At 39.2% G+C, this 17,706-nt stretch overlaps 1 protein-coding gene across 4 annotated transcripts in view; it reads right to left on the reverse strand.

Moving 5' to 3' along the window:
- esr2b (estrogen receptor 2b) overlaps positions 1-17,706 on the reverse strand; it is a 72,749-nt gene that overhangs the window by 50,145 nt on the left and 4,898 nt on the right. For 2 of the 4 annotated variants that reach the window (XM_085343075.1, XM_085343073.1), the window contains exon 2: positions 1,592-2,106. In XM_085343075.1, coding sequence (XP_085199201.1) covers positions 1,592-2,022 — 431 coding nt within the window. In that variant the 5' untranslated portion in view covers positions 2,023-2,106. Of the gene's footprint in view, positions 1-1,591; positions 2,107-5,704; positions 6,631-9,136; positions 9,318-17,706 lie in introns of those variants that run through there. The other 2 variants (XM_085343076.1, XM_085343074.1) reach the window with 2 other exon arrangements.

Below are 17,706 nucleotides of genomic sequence, written 5' to 3' on the forward strand. Positions count from 1 at the left end.
GTTCAAAACATACTTAGAAAACAGGAAATACTTTGTATCAATAGGTAACTTCACATCTGAGCAGACAAGTATCACATGTGGAGTTCCCCAAGGTTCCATCTTGGGACCCTTTCTGTTTAACATTTACATGCTCCCACTGGCACAGATTATAAAGAACAACAAAATAAACTATCACAGCTATGCAGATGACACACAAATATATATCACAATGTCACCAGGAGACCAAGGCCCTGTACAGGCTCTTGGTAAATGCATCGAGGAAATTAATGACTGGTTGTGCCACAATTTTCTCCAGCTAAACAAAAACAAAACTGAGGTAATAGTCTTTGGCGCCAAAGAAAAACGATTACAGGTCACCAGAGAACTTCAATCTATACATCTAAAAACCACAAACCAGGCGAGAAATTTGGGTGTAGTGATGGATGCAGATCTAAACTTAGAAAAACACATTAAGACAATAACAAAATCAGCTTACTATCACCTCAAGAATATTTCAAGGATAAAAGATCTAATGTCTCAACAGGACCTGGAAAAACTAGTCCATGCATTCATCTTTAGTAGGCTTGACTACTGTAACAGCATCTTTACAGGTCTACCTAAAAAAAAGCAGTCAGACAACTACAGCTCATTCAGAACTCTGCTGCTCGAGTCCTCACTAAGACCAAAAAAGTGGACTACATCAGTCCAGCTCTGCCTGTCCGTCAGAGGATAGACTTTAAAGTTCTGATGCTGGTCTATAAAGCTCTGAATGGTCTGACCCAATATGAACCTTCCAGATCCCTCAGGTCATCTGGATCCGGTCTTTTATCAGTTCCCAGAGTCAGAACCAGACACGGAGAAGCTGCATTCAGCTTTTATGCCCCTTATATCTGGAACAAACTCCCAGAAAGCCTCAGATCAGCTGAAACACTCAGTTTATTTAAATCCAAATTGAAGACTCAGCTGTTCTCAGCTGCATTTGAATAAAGCACCAAATCCACACTTTTAAGCTTAAATTTCAAAACGTACATTTAACTACTGATTTTATCTACTGTTCTGATTTTATCTGTTTTGATTTTATATACTATTTTGTTTGTTTGTTTGTTTGTTTGTTTGTTTGTTTGTTAATTAGTTAGTTTGTTTGTTTGCTTGTTTTAATCAATTTTAAATCATGCTTTTTATTTGTTTTTGTTTCTAATGTCTCTGTAAAGCACTTTGAATCACCTTGTTGTTGAATTGTGCTATACAAATAAACTTGCCTTGCCTTGCCTTGCCTAAAATCTGTGCAAAGTATGGCAAGTTACCAATAAGATGCTTTTTTCTAAAGCAAAGATCTGGCTCTTGTCCAAAAGCACGCAATAGTAGCTTTCATTAATAGTTGCTGCTGCTAGCCGATATAATGCCAAGTCTTTTGCCAAAAACATGTCTGCCAGAGCTTCTAGAGCTCTGTTGTCTGTCTCTATGTGACCCCCTACACCCCAGCCCCCACCCTCAACCCTCACAAGGATAAGTAAAAGAGAATGAAAACTAGGTCTTTGAATGTTACTACCACTTAAGCTAAATTTAACTGACACAAGAATAGCTTTCATCAGTGCTTTCTCAGTAATCTTACCTGCTGGGGCTGATACTGTGAACTTTGGGATCCAACCAGGGTGCATGTGGGCTGGGTTCATTATAAACTAGAGGCTGAGTGCAGTGCAGAGTAAGTGAAGGTACATTGTGGTGAGTGTGAGAAGGCCAAAAGGCTGAGGGGCTGAGGGGAGGACACAGAGATGATGGACTGTCAGTGATGGGTGACCTGGTGTAGCTCAGCATGGAGGGGCTGTAGAAGGTCAAAGGTCCGTGCCCGTGGTTATAGTCATGGTTACTGTCTGTGTATGGAGAGGGAATGCAGATGGTGTGGCTGTCCATGCCCACAGGAGGGCTGTACATAGCAGGCAGAAGTCCTGGGGAGCTCACCCTCTCTGTGGCTTTACTGGAGTCCACCTCCTCAAGCTGAAGGAGGGGTAACGGGTTAGCATCCAGGGCAGGGGAGGAGGTCATGTCAGGGGAATATACTGTATTTGCTGTGAATGAATGATTTGATGCAGGTGGATATTCTATAGCATCTTCTCGAATGGCCGGGTCCTGTAGCAGAGAGGGAAGAAACACTATATTAAAATAATTAACTGCTGCAAATTCTGAGCAAATACCAATATTTACAATATCGACCATAGCAGATTTTCTTTTTATACCAAGGAATTTATTTTTTCAAATTATGTAGCTCAGAGCTTTTCAGTTCACCATCTTAGAACAAGTCCATATGTTCAGAATGCACTAACTCAGTCCCAGTTCCAAGACATCAAAATTATAGTTTTGCAGTCCAAAACTGACAAGACATAATCATCTAATTTGGCAAAAGGCAGACAACAGTTAACACGGTGAAAAAGGATGAGAAATAGGGAATGTTTTTAAAATTGAACCTAACTGGAGCGTGACCAAGACAGTAACTAGTCGTCTATTTTGTCAACTGCTTCAAGGATCTGTCACCAGGGTGGCTTGCCCACTTACCTAACATGCATGTGCCAGTTTGCAACACAAAGCCTCATTACTGTGAAGCATACAAGCAATGCACTAGAATTATTCCTTAAGAATACTTAATTTGTATAGCACTAAATCACAGTTGCCTCAAAGTGCTTTATATTGTACGGAAAGTACTCTACAATAATACAGAGAAATTCCAACAATCAGACCAGCCCCTGTGAGCAAGCACTTTGGTGACAGTGGGAAGGAAAAACTCAGTTTTAACAAGAAAACACCTCCAACACAACCTGGTTCTGGGAGGGGCAGCCATCTGCTGTGACTGTTTGGGGGTGAGGGGAGGAAAACAGGACAAAAACATGCTGTGAAAAAGAGCCAGGGAGGATAAGGGAGGATTGAGGGTCACCAGATCCAGCCCTAATTATAAGCTTTGCAAAAAGGAAAGTCTTAAAGCCTAATCTTAAAGAGAGGGTGTCTGTCTCCTGAATCCAAGCTGGGAGCTTGCTCTACAGAAGAGTGGCTTGATAGCTGAAGGATCTGCCTCCCATACTACTTTGAAATATCCTAAGAAACACGAGTAAGCCAACAATCTGAGACCTAAGTGCTGTATTGGGGTCATCGTCACTCTAAGACAGGGTGTTATCTGGCGTCGTGGAACGATAAAGCTGGGTATCCTCTACATAGCAGTGAAAATACATGCTATGCCTTGTAATTATACTGCCCAGGGTAAGGCTATATAGGAAGGATGTAATGTAAACAGAACTTGTCCTAACACAGAACCCTATTTAACTCTACAATTAACCAATTAACATATCCACTAAAGGGGTCAACATTCTTGACAACGCTCTTTTACGAAGAGCCATTTTTAGCCATTAGTCCTTTGGACATAAGGCTGAAACTTCTTGTTCTCTTGCTGCTGTTTGTGCCTGTCTCTACTAAAGACAAGTAGCTCAATCAGCTCAGTCACTCTCCAACTTTTCTTTCTCTTCTCAGGGGGTGTCGCTCTTTGTTATGTGGGCGTGTCGCTCCTTGTGGCATCCTCAGCACATGTTCCAGACATCTTAGGTGCTGTTTTTCAATGTGTTTTAGTGTTTCTTAAAAAATATTAGCTCATTTTAAATGTGATGCCAGAAACACATTTAGTGGTACTTAAAAAAATGTTTAAGAAACATTTAGCAGCTAATTAGCTTAACTGTGCAATCTGTGTGCAAGAAACAGGGCGCTTCTCTGAGCCTGGTTCTGCTGGAGGTTTCTTCCTGGTAAAAGGGAGTTTTTCCTTGCTCATATGGGGTCATATGATTGTTGGCATTGTTTGTTGGGGTTTTTTTGTATTATTGCAGGGTCTTTACCTTACAATATAACGTAAGGCAACTGTTACAGTGATTTGGCGTGATAAATAGTATTGAATAGAATTGCACTGAATTGAACTGACTTGAATGAAATTTAAAGTCAATATTGGATGCCTGTAAACTTTGGACCCTCAGTTGCAGTCTTGGTTGCGCCATTAAAAATCACTCCATGGTCTCAGGAACGCTTCCAGAAGTCACTGTCCAAGAACACCGTGAACTATGCTAGCAATAAATGCAGGTTAAAGCGCTATCATGCAAATTATAAGCCAAATGGGATCGAGAAATTAAACAGTAGCAAACTGTTCTGTGGTCAGACAAATTTTAATTTCTTTATGGAAAATATGGATACTCTGCCTCAATAATTCTGATGTGTTGTTGCCATCAAAATCTAAATCAGCCAATTGTTCTCTTAAAACGTCACATTTTCTCAGTTTAAATATTTAATGTTCTATTGTAAAATCATTGCATTCTGTTTTTATTTAGATTTCACACAGCACGCTGACAGATGATGCCACAGCTTCATTTACCATTTCAAATAATTTCAGTAACACCCTGTAGCTTTTAGATAAAATAGCATCCCTGGATGAATATACAGGACAAAAATTGGTTTTCAAAGAAATCAATTTCTAATGTAGTCAGCAAAATGTCTTTACATAGTCACACTGAAAACAATGAATAAAAGTAATAAATAGTGTAAGGATGTTAAAAATGTGCAGCTCACCAAAATAAAATGTTTGTGTCTGCACTTCCCTAAAACTCTACAACTGATATTGAATATGCATAGCTAACAAGAACCATGAACAAAACTAAGAAGACAACATTACTATTTCTATAATGAATGCACTGCATCTGAAACCTTAAAGCAGATGGGCTACAGCAGCAGAAGACCACGCTGGTTACCAAACCCATCATCTAAGAACAGGAAACTGAGGCTGCAATGCACACAGATCACCAAAATTGGAAGAAGATTGGAAAAAGGTTGCCTGGTCTAATTCATTCAGATGACAGGGTCCAAATTTGGCGTAAACTATGCATCAAAGGTTGACACTGAGTTCACTGTACTCAGACATCTCAGTCAAAGCATCTCAACATGAGGGCACTTTTATAATGTGGCAGAAGATGTAGTGGGAGATTCATGGACATCATGGATTTTTAACTGATAAATCTGCAGCAACTCAATGATTCAGTGATGTCAATCTGGACAAGAATCTCAGCAGAAAGGTTCCAACACCTCAGTGAAGCTAAGAGAGGATCCAGGCCCTTTGGTCTGCTGAGTGCGTTGCTCTCTGGTAATATTAGTCTGCAAACCTGGAGCAGACACTGGGTGCCTGCTGTGTTTGAAAGATAAAAACTAGACACATGTTTCATGACTAAGTGAAAAAAATTAGTCTGCTAAAGTTTTACTTTTAACCAAGTAAAGTGCTCACTGGGACTCTAACGCTCTTACATGAGAAACACGAGATTCTGTTTTTTCTCGTTAGCGTGCAAAGAAAACAGTGGTTATCAAAAAAAGATGTTGTGGTGTAATTGGTTTAGATTGCACTACTCTGCCAAAATCACACAATACACAATAAGAAGGCCAAACGGTTACAGTATAATAACTCATACAACTATAATAACTCAAAGCAAAACACCCTGTACTAGTAGTTCAACTGCTATAGCAGTTGAACTACTAGTGCAGGGTGTTTTGCTTTGTTAGCTAACACCAACAACTGACATGTGTTAAATATTCCCACAGACTTTGTTACATGCTGCTTTTACTGAACATGTGTCTCTCTCTCTCTCACACACACACACACGCGCGTGAACACACACAGTTTGTGGAGCCCAGTGAAATGATGTAACAGCTTACTTACTGTGCCGAAGGTGAAGAGACGAACCCAGTATTTATTAGCAGTGTGATTAAACTGTGAACATTTGTTCCAGAGACAGAATATAAAAGCACAAAATGATCTGCCTGTTTTACCTCACTTGGCTTGCAAAACTGTGCCAGCAAACTATGCCAGCAAAGCCATCCACTGGTTAATCAGTGCCAGAATCAACAGCTCAGCAGCTGGTACCTCTGCACAGTCAATCGCACACACCACGAATGACAAGTAGAAACATACAGCTGGCAGGTAAGGGGAGTGAGTACATCTAAGTACATTTGGAAACACTTTTTCAAGCCCTACGTGCATCATGAAGTCCTAGGTGAGCAAAGAATCTGAAGGTACAGTAGTGCCGTGGCTATGGAGATAGAGAAAAAGCAAAATATGGCAAAATTTAAGAAAAAGCTAAATATAATACAATGAATAACGCTTTGTGTTTCAGATCTCTGTGTTCTCTTATGTTTCTGTTTTTAATTTGTTTTAAACGCTGCTCTATTTTCCACTTCGTGGCCACAATCCATGGCCTGGATAGTAAACATAAAGCTACATTTCACTCGCTTCACAGTGTCAGCTGAGACCAAAAGTCATAATAACATGCAAATGTATCTTGGACAAAAGGATAAATTATAAAACACAAGAAAAACGTCGGCAGTTCAACGCTGTTACTGTGTACTAGTCAGTCAATGAACAGTCAATGTGTGTATAACGCAGGTCAGGTCAAAGTGGTCTTGAGCAAAAACAATGCACCCTGTATACGAACGTCACCTCTCACCTAATTCCCAGCCTGGGTCCTTCGAGGCCATCACATTCACTTCCATTCACAAAAAGTAAATACGTCCAAGAAATACAGCCTTTGATTTTAACTAGTGGGTTTCACTGAACCCAAGTGGACACCATGAGTTGAAACCTATAGCTCTTAAGTCAGGTCAGATGTCCATACATACAGACATCTGCCTTGCTGCAGGTAGATGGTTAAGATAAACAGAGACAGTAATTATGTATTTTCCATAATATGTTAGCATTATTTATCATTTAGCTTTTACCATCCAATTTTAGAAGTGCATGCAGGGCACTGTAAGTAATGTGTATGATGCTGAACATGATAATCACCTGATCTGACGAGAAGAAGCAAATATCTGCTCATCGCTGACATCAGATCCGAAGACAGCTTACACAGTAATTGAAGCTGCTGTTTTAAGCTTGGTATTTTGGTTCAAATACATTTCATAAATTTTTACTAGCGGTTTAAATCAGGAAATCTCTCTTAGCTGTACTGCCAAGGAGCAGAGATATGAAGCTATCCCATATGGAAAAGATATATATAAATCTTATAAAGTTTGTTTCTGTCTTGTGTGAAACTTGTATGAAAAGCATACAAGAGTAAAAACAGATATAAGATCCCTTGAAAAATTATATAAATGACTTGTATGTTTTGGATACTTACTAAAACAATATATGAAAGTAATGAGAAAGTGGCCACTTTCATGAGTAAATCATATAAGCCTTATATGATTCACTATATGAAGTAGGCCACATCTTAAGCAAGTCTTTTATAAGTTTTTACTATTTCTTTTCCATATGGGATAGAACAGACGATAATGTGTGTTCTCTGACATCAGAATCACAATCAGGAATTTAATTATCCTTAAGGAAATTATGTAGGGATATGTTGCTAGCAGAGATGGGCAGTAACGCGTTACTGTAATCCGATTACTTTTTTCAAGTAATGAGTAAAGTAAGGGATTACTATTGCAAAAAAGTAATTCGATTACTGTTACTTTCCCGTAAGCACGCTGCGTTACTGCGTTACTAAACCGTGATTTTGTGAGTGTCTCATGACAATGACGTATGAGCTGCCAACGTCCGTGGCAGCAACAGATGTGTGCAGACAAATAATGGATAATATGGAGTGTGGGAGAGAGTACAACCATGCAGCGTTTAAAGCGTGGAAGTACTGAACTGACATTACTTTGAGTTTGATTCTGTAAAAAGTGACAAAAACATTAGTGTGCGCTGTACACTCACACACTGTGTGGGAAGAAAACTTCTTTCTACAGCAAAAAATTGAACTTCAAACCTGAGCAAGCACCTAGCACGCCGGCACGGGAATGTGAAATTCACAGAGAAACCCACAGATCCCCCAACTGACATGACTGCTGCGGCACTGGGCAAACCTCCACCGGCCCCACTCCTGCTAAACAGGTGACAACAGATTTAAGAGGAACAGGACCTAGTGCAGCTGAATCTTTGATTTTATTTATCCTTTGCTGTGTTTTCATTGCATCTATTTGAAAGAGTGAGTGTAAACACAAAAATTATTACATTTTATATGCTGGAATATGCAGAAAATAGGTTTAAATGTTAAACAAATTTCTTCAAGTCAAAGACTGTTGCATATAATTAAATTTTTGCTTGATGCAATGTGCATCAAGTTTAAAGATTAAAACTAATAAAACAAGCTTTAAATTTATTCAGTTTTATATGATGGATTATGCATAAAAAAATAGAATTGGGCTGAAAGGTCTGTTGCTTTATGTATTCAGGTTCTTTTTAAAAAATAAGTAACTAATTACTTTTGAAAATAAGTAATCACTAAAGTACTTACTTTCTTGGAAAAGTAATCAGTAATTAGTAACTAATACCTTTTTCAAGTAAATTGACCAACACTGGTTGTCAGGAGTGGAATGTACATGACATGTACATCTGGCAACTTTTTGCTAACACGGTGCCAAAATGTATTAGTCCTACGTGCTTTTGTGGGCTCGCTACTGAGTTCTTCTGCCCACTAGTGACCCAGAAATGACTTGAGTGTTGCTGTTGGGACTGCAGCTGGGTCATCTGCCTTCTGTCAACTGCAACTCCTCCTATGACTTAACTGCCTTGGAGGACAAACTCAGCATTGTAGGACATGTTTGCTGTTATAAAGTGATTTTGTGTTTTAGCACAAATATCCGCACATATTTTCACCAACACCAAGCAGCTTGATAGCACGTGCAGTACTTAAAGAACGTTTGGTGCTACTTGCAAGGAATTTTGAGAATTCTTTTGTTAGATTTGTAGTGCAGTTTACTCATATGCATAATTAAAGCGTTATTGCATCCATGAAATACGACTTGCAAGAGCTAAGCACGACCAGATCAAAGTTTATGGAACAAGCAGCAGGAATGGAAAAGAAAATTAAACTGCTACAGAGACCAAACAGAAGATTCACAATTATAGTAAAGCTAACTGCCAACACTCTGCCTGACATTTCACATCTGAATATTTTCTCAGACTTGCCAAATTTAAACACACTGCTGTGCTCTAATTGATTGCAACTCTTCAGTATTTCTCAAAAAAAAAAAAAAAAAGCCAAATGTTCTAACTAAATGACTTCACACTTAATTTAAAAGACATAAAAAAAGAGTATAAACAACTCACTTAATTCCTAGAGCTGTGTGGCTCAACACTCAGGCTTTTACTATGAATAAAGCTCTTCTGTCAGAATGTTGTGCTCAAGTTTGAGCTTTGGACACACTGGTGCTCATGGCAGCTTTCCATGGTAAACCACCAGTCAGGCAACAAGGGGTCAAAGGACCCAGTGTTTAATTCCACTGCTTCCTTTCATTTACATATAATTAAGAACCGGGCTATTGAACAATCAGGACGGCTTTGCCTTTATTTTGCTCAAATTTTCATAAAAGCTAAAATTGTTAAAATGTTTTAGTCTTTTAAGAAGATGCTGGTCTTTTTCTACTTTTCACTCTTACTACTAAAACAGAAAAAAAGAGAAAACATTAAGTATCATAATTTTTTATCAGTCAAGTAATGAAGGCATTTTTTTAACATCTAGACCCTGTAGGACCAAACTTTAAGGGAAAAACACAGACTAAAAAAGATCTTTTTTAGTTAAGTGGTTACTCATAATATCAGTTGTTTTGGGTAGTAAAAACAGAAAATAAAAAGCATGATGTAGAAGTCTATATTCACCTAAATGGGCATCTTTTATTTAATACATGCGCATACGGCCGCTTGGTTAGAAACAACCTTTGACAAAACCAAAGTTTCCTTAATGCAAAATGAAAGAGGCAGAGGACAGTGACACCATGCATTGTCCGGTGGACTTAAAAGTTTGGGAGTGTGTCGCTGCTTCAAGCTTATTGTCACTGCATAACCAGCCAGTAAATCAGTTACATACCGTCTAAACTTTAAAGAGAAAAAATTCCCGAGTTAAAATAAACTTTTATAAATAAATACCCAGCTAAATGTTGCATATGGCACAGTTCATTCTAAAGCTCAATACTGGACTTCATTTTTGAAAAGGTGCAGCATGTAACCTAAACTCATCTACCAGCCTCCAAATGTGGCCAAAGTCGGTTTATCCCCACCAACAAAAACATCTTTGTCGCAGAATCAAAAACCCCAAACACTTCTGACAATCTGTGAAAAGTAGGGGGTGCATTGCTGTTATACTTTAAACAAAAAAATCATGAGACCTGACCACAAATGGATTAAACTATGTCCTTCTTTAGGCAGTATATTAAAAACTTGTTTATTCCTCTTGTATAAAGAAGCTCCCCCTGTCAGAAAAAGGCTCCCAGCCAGTAACACATACCGGAACACAAAGGCTCCCGGCAAAACTATTAGGCAGCCTCTATCCCTCCATTCTCTCAATCCCACAAAGCCGACAAGGAGCTGCTGGAGGACGAGAGGCCCGCCGAATTAAAGAGGTTGACAGATTACATGCATGCAGGAGTAGCAGGAGGAAGTTTCTGCTTCTGGTTTGCAGAGAAGTCGAAACAGAGAGGCTACGGCAGAACGGACAGACTGATTACAGTGTCGGGATGTGGAGTCATTTTAGCTGTCACCTGTCACTGCTGCCACTCCATCTACCTGCCAGATGGGTTTGGCCCATTTACTGTAGCAGAGTTCTCCAGAGAAATATGCCACGTCCTGTGAAAGGCATTCCACTTTTCTTCTGAACCTTTTAAGCATCAAATTTAAGTGTAAAAGTAGCAAAAAATACCTCAGGGATGGTGTTAAATCAGTTAACACCAAGTGCTAAAATTTGATACGTGAGTATGTGATCATTTCAGAGACGTGCTTCATAGCTTAACTCGTGATTCTAAAGTGCCTGTAGTTAAACCTGTGACAAACTGAGGACCTGTCCAGGGTGTACCCTGGGATAGACTCCAGCCTCACCACGACCCGGAATGGGATAAGTGGAGGGAAATGGGAAATTGATGAACGGATTAGTACTGCGAGTACTAAGCTACAAAGCTGGGACAACTGGCCCATCTATGCTTACTGTGTCACAAGTCAGTAGTACATGACTAGACCTATAGGCTACATTTTTCTACTTAGACACAACGACGAGAGAGGATTTCACACCTGCTGTCCCAGCAAGGTTTATTTGCCAAAAACAGAAACAAGCAGGGGTAAAGAAAGTTGAGGATGATAGGAGCTGTTGCTGAACTCTCTGTAATTCTTTTGTTGTTGTTATTTTCATTAATTATTAGCCTCAAATAAATGTGAAGCTCAATTATAAAAATTCTTATATCAAATAATTATTCACGATAACCTTGTCAGTGAGTTTACCACTTCCTGGAACTGCTAGCTATATTCACTGACCAATTATGTGACTTATTTCTGACTGTACCTTCAGTCAGACCATAAACAAACTCATTAGGAAATGACTTGGTCATTAGGTGGTTGCCAACATCTGGTGGCCTTAAGACGCAGGTTAAAGTATTCCTGCAGTGGCCTAATTTTTCCAACCAGGAAGCTACATCCATCGTTTTTGTCTATGAATCAGACAGTCAAAATAAATAACTGATCCTCTAATATTTATATTTTGTTGTTGCTTCCAGTGACACCTGTTCTCTCTAAATATAAGCCCAGAACATCAAGCATCATTTGGGCTCAAGGGAGAATTGCTACGCAACTAAAAAATTGTCCTGATCACAAGAAGAGAAGCTGGTGAAGCTGCTGGTTCCTGACCATCTAGAGGTGATCTTGACCTATTACTTGCCTAATAGGTTACCACCATAGAGTTTTTTGCCTAACAGAGAACAGTATCAAAATGCAGTACTGGGAAAGAGTATATAGATTTTAAGATAACGTACAGTATTGTGCCTTCAGCCAGCCCTCAAGGCTTGCACACTTTTTAGTCAAAATAGGAAATTTATTGAAATGTGACATACATGGAAATACAGTATATACGGCAAAAACAGACTTTGTGCAATTCTAACAAGCTTGAAAGTTAACATGTGGTATGATCACCTTTATTCTTCAACACAGCCTGAACCTTGGAGGAGCTTTCTTGACATTTCTTTAAGAAGTCTTCAGGAATAGTTCTCCAGGCTTCTTTAAGAACATTCCAAAGCTCTTCTTTGGATTTTTATTGCTGTCTGTTTTCTTTCAAGATGATCATAAACTGCTTTGATAACATTGAGGTATGAGCTCTGAGGAGGCCTAGTCCCTGGCTGAGAGTGTTCAGTTGTGTGTTTTTCTATCCTGGTTTACTTATATTGTATTGGGAGTGTTCGAAATCATTGTCAAGCAGAAAAATGGAGTAGTTGACAATGAGATACTTTCCAAATGGTATTGTATGTCGAATCTGTGCTTTTGACTGTACTTTGTTGCATTCGCAGGTTCATATTTCCATCAGTCCGTAAATTCCATCAGGATCTCCAACACAACTAAAATCCAGCACCAAACCATGACACAGCCTACATCATGTTTTATAGATGACTACACTCAGTGACCTCTCTTGACCTCCACGGCGAGACAATCTGAGCAAAAACTTCAAAGTTCTGTTGCAAACGTTTGTTAGTCCAGTTCCCTTCCTTAAGAATGGCCTTCCATTGAGACAAGTTTTGATGGGACTTTGTAGAACAGTAGAAGGATCAACTGAAGGACCTGATGTATACTAGTGGTGCAACGGATCACGAATGATCCGTAATCCGAACCGATCCCACTCCACGGTTCGGCACGCACATGATCCAAAGATTCGAAAAAGGAATCTGGTGGGTCTGTCAAGCGATAGTTATGGCCAGCGCTAGCGGTCCAAGTGGAGGAGTAGAGGAGTTTGCAGTATTTAAGCAGCCCTTTGCTGCCCAGTCCGCCCGGGCTAAAGCTATTACAAAAGCTACTGGGGTGTTTAGCTGCAGACGGGAGGCCGTATTCCGTTGTGCAAAACAAGGGGTTTAATCTATGATGAACGTGCTTGAGACACGCTATGATATCCCGCAAGATCGTTCCAAGCATGTATGAGCAGGAAAAGTTTAAAGTTATGGCTGAACTGTCCCAGTCATCTTCTGTTGCCCAACTACAAACGGGTGGACCTCCAGGGAAACGGAAAGCTACGGAGTGGTAGATACAAAGCCCTGTACTGCCCTATATTTTACCTTAATTTGTTTTTATATAATTGCGTGGAATGAGTCTTGAGTTGAGTATACCATAAGCAATTATAGTTGAGTTTTTTAAAAGGCAAAAATACTTAAATAAGTTAATAAGTAAATGTTAAAATTTTGTCACCACGAGATTTTTGAGCCGTTGCACCACTAACGTATACCATAAGCAATTATTAAACTCAGGCTTTCTTCCATAGTTTGCCTTTTGTCCTGTCTCTCTGCCCCTAATTCCATTGCAATAAGCCTAGGCTGCTGGGTTTCCCATGACGCAATGAACCATTCTTCTTCATGCTCCTCTTTTCACTCTCTATGTGTTTATACTCCCGTCTGCATTTAATCATTAGCTATTATTAATCTCTGGCTCTCTTCCGCAGCGTGTCTATTGTCCTGTTTCCTCCTCCCCAAACAGTCGTGGCTGCTCCTCCACGAGCCTGGTTTTGCAAGAGGTTGAGGTGACTGTTGTAATTTTGTGCTGTATAAAAAAAATAAATTGAAAATTGAATTGAAGTGAAGTGAACCTTGTGGCAACTAGGGATGGGTATCGTTTAGGTTTTATCCGATACCGGTGCCAAATCGGTACTTTTGAAACGGTGCCGGTGCTCAAACGGTGCTCAAACCGGTGCTTAAAGAATGGAGAACACAAAATTGGTCCAAAAACCTCTCATATTCAGCTGGTTTTTTGTAAAAAGATAACAATGTTAGCCTTTTCTGCAGCTATGGGGCATATATGGTATCACTCTTGGCTGGAAGCAGTGCTTAAACAATGGAAAAAATACAAACTTTGTCCAAAAACCTCTCATGTTTAGCTGTTTCCCTCTTTTTCTTTGGTCATTTTAGCCTTTTTGGCCAGGGTGAAGGGAGTATCTGCCATCAAACAAGAAGACAGCTGCATGTAGCTATGATGATGTTTGCTAGTTCACCTTACATGCATTAATGTAATAACGTGGTTAGCCTACTCAACGTAAATTACACACATAAAGCTACTCACGCAGAGAAGAACGGCTGCTGCTGCCATCAAATACGGCGCATTTCTCGGCTTTAAAAAAAAAACAACGCTATGCGTCGTCAGGTGTTTCATCGGATTTGAGGTGTTACCTCCTTTGCACAGTATCACCTTAAAGCACTTGTTGCAGGCTGCTGAGTTTGCATATTTTGCTGTGAAGTACAGCCAGACTTTGACCGCTTCGCCTTGGGCATTTTTAATCTGTAGCTCTGCTCTAAAGGAACGTACGTACCTGGACCCGCCTACTATCCTCGGAAACGTAAAATGATTGGCTAGAAGTGTATCACAGCTCAGGAAAAAAAAGCACCAAAATAAAGCACCGAAATGTGCGCTGCTTTTCGGTCTGGTTACTACCGTTTATGATGGCACCGGACACCGGTACCCATCCCTAGTGGCAACAGTTGTGACTGCTATATAAATAAAATTGAATTGAGTTGAATTAAAGAGAATCCTTTTTTTCTTAAGGACATGATCTTCAGACACTATTCGTCTGCAGTAGATACAGTGCCTTGAAAAAGTATTCACAACCCTTAAACTTTTCCACATTTTGTCCTGTTACAACTACAAACTTAAATGTTATTTTAAATTTATACGACAGACCAACACAAAGTAGTGCATACTGTAATTGTAAAGTGGAAGTGATGTCATACATGATGCTCAAAATTCGTTATAAATAAAAGTCTGAAAAGTGTGAAGTGCGTTTGTATTCAGTCCTCCTGAGTCAAAACCATACCAAACCACCTGTCACTGCAGTTACCATGGGCATGTCTCTACCACCTTTGCACATTCAGACTTCAATTTTTGCCCATTCTTCTATGAACAATAGCTTCAGTTCAGTCAGATTGGATGGAGGGCATTTATGAACACCAATTTAAAAGGCTTGCCACAGATTCTTTTGCATTTTAACAGGGACATGTGAGTATACTGTGATTAAGGGGAACCCCCATCACAGTCTCAAGTCTTTTGCAGCCTCTAACATGACTTCTTACAGGATTGACCTGTATTTAGCACCATCCATCTTCCCATCAACTCTGACCAGCTATCCTGTTCCTGTTGAAAAAAGGCACCACTGCATCATGACGCTACCACCACCATGCTTCACAGTCGGGATGATGTATTCAAGCTGCCATTCTTCCATAAAAGCCAGATTTGTGGAGTACATAAGTAATAGTTGACTAGGTTCTCCCAGTTGAGCTCAAAATCACCTCGTTTGTGGAAAGATTCCATTTGATGCCAGTCAAACTCTGTTTATCTATCTAAAAATAGAAATGAGAATAAATTATACGGTTTTATTGCTGGCTGGTAGCAAAAGACTGCAAAAGATACAGTTTTGAATTGGCTCCTTGCTAAGCCATCTGTTATGTGTACACACAATGCTGGTTCATCCCTTGAGACAGGTGCCTTTCATGATTATTCCTCTAAAAATAGTCAGCTACAAGGATTGGCCTGTAAATGAGTGGAAAAGCAGCCAATGCCCAAAGAAAAACTTGAAAGACCTTCAGAAAGCCTGGAGAACTACAGCTCAAAACCACTTTTTTTGTTTTAAATCTCAAGTCTGGTTCCTTGGGAGCAAAAAATAGAGAAATTACATGTGGGTCAAGACTTTTGCACAGCACTTTACACTTTGACATACATTTTAAACTGATTTACAGAGGCCACGATGACAGACAGAAGTTATTTTCCATGAGCAAGAACTGAGTCTGGTAACCTATCAAAGGTATTCACTGCAGTATCATTTTACAACTTTAGTTTCTGACGAGTCTTCACAAAATTGAGAAATAAAGGTCACTAGAGGCAAAATTTGGTTAAGAAAGTAACTAAGTAGATGAATAAGATCTAGTGAGTGGGCAATCTGCATAATTTGGCTAATTTGAACATGTAAAATAATTTACAAATGTGCATTTCCTAACCTGAGCAAACAGTGATCATTTAATGCAAAAATGTTTAATATCAACCTAACAAATATAATCTTTTTCACTTTAAAAATGTAGTACGTGTGAACGAAACCCCTGATATGCATGGATCATGTCACATGTGCACACAGGGTATCGGTAATTGTAAGCTGAATTCAAAAGCTACCAGAAAACATCTAAGAGACCGGTGCATTCATGCATTACCCTAAATGACACTGACTTGTTTTTTTTAAATAAAGTGGTTAGCTCATGGCCTCTTGATTAAAAAGCAAAGAGAAAATCAACAAACTATCTATAGTATTCAGTTTGTGTTAACATATGATTATGGTTACATGATTTTAAACAAGTTTATCTGCTAATAGTGGACAAGTTATCCTGTTAACATGTACAAGTGTATCTGCTAAGCAAACAAGCAGGCGGTACACAGAAAAAATAGGGCTATCCTGGTGGATCATCTTCTGAAGTAAGTATATGCTAACTAGCCTCTTTGAAAAAATATATATATTTACATAGTAGAGGACAGTTATGTGCCTCTGATACTCATTCATTCATCCTCTGATAATAGAAAATTACCATAAATAAAGTTGGTTGCCAATATTTAAGTCTGGTCTACAGTTTTGTGTAAAAGTATTTGCGTTTTTGTTACACAAATTGTAATACAACACAAAGAAAACTCAAGTAAATACACACCTGACTCTATATGGAAAAGTAACTGATTCCTAAACTGGATAACTGGTCTATCCAGGAGCAATCACCTGATTTGTGGAGCAGAAATAACTTAAAAACTAACACATCAAAGAAGCCCCACTCACCTGCTGGCCACATCTTTTACTTGCAAGGGGCAGCCAATCAGGAGAAAGCTGGCATAAAAGGGAGAGGAATGAAATAGCATTGAGAGGGCTACATCAGTGCTCATCTTAATTACATGAGGATTATTTGCAGTTGTGAATCATGCAAAACTAGTAGAATCAAATAATAAAAATATAGAAAATCAGAAATGAGCGCAATAGGGCCCCTTCCACTTTAACATTGTGTCCACTGTATAGTCTTTAGAGGCAACACAAAAGAATATAAATGGCAGCTGTTTAACTGTATAAACTAAAAGATATTTCTGAACATCAGGGTCACTGATCTCCAACGTAATGGATAGTCAAAGTAGCTAAGGACGCTGATAATTGGCTGGAAATGTAAGATAATTTTAGAAAACACTGTGAAGTTCTCTTTTTAATTAAGCAAAACTGCACATGGATGTATCCATGTGATTAAAATATCTGAGATAACATTACCAATAACTTTTCTGATTACATTTACCACACAAATTCAACGGAAATCATTACAAATGTGAACTGTGAAAATAATGCAGCACTCAGCAGCACCAGTAACAGCACAATAAGTCATAAACGCACGCACCAGTGCATGACCATAAGTCATCAGATACACCTACTCCAAGTCAGGTTGTCAAAAAACATCAACACTCAGATACAAATATATGTATTAAAGAGTCAGACAGAGAGTCCAGAGTGACAAGAACCAATCCGAGCAAACTGAATTAAATCCACAGCAGAGCCGAATGAGACAGTTTCAGGCGTCAGCAGCTGTTTGTAGCCTGAACTGCAAAGTGAAGGAGAGCAGTTTTGAACTTTAGATGCCGGCTGCAGGCAAATACGCCCAAGATGATAA

This window comes from Diplotaxodon limnothrissa, linkage group LG19 (genome assembly GCF_057381915.1).
Source record: "Diplotaxodon limnothrissa isolate DT_005_m linkage group LG19, D_limnothrissa_male_GT1.1, whole genome shotgun sequence".
In the NCBI taxonomy this organism is placed as follows: domain Eukaryota; kingdom Metazoa; phylum Chordata; class Actinopteri; order Cichliformes; family Cichlidae; genus Diplotaxodon; species Diplotaxodon limnothrissa.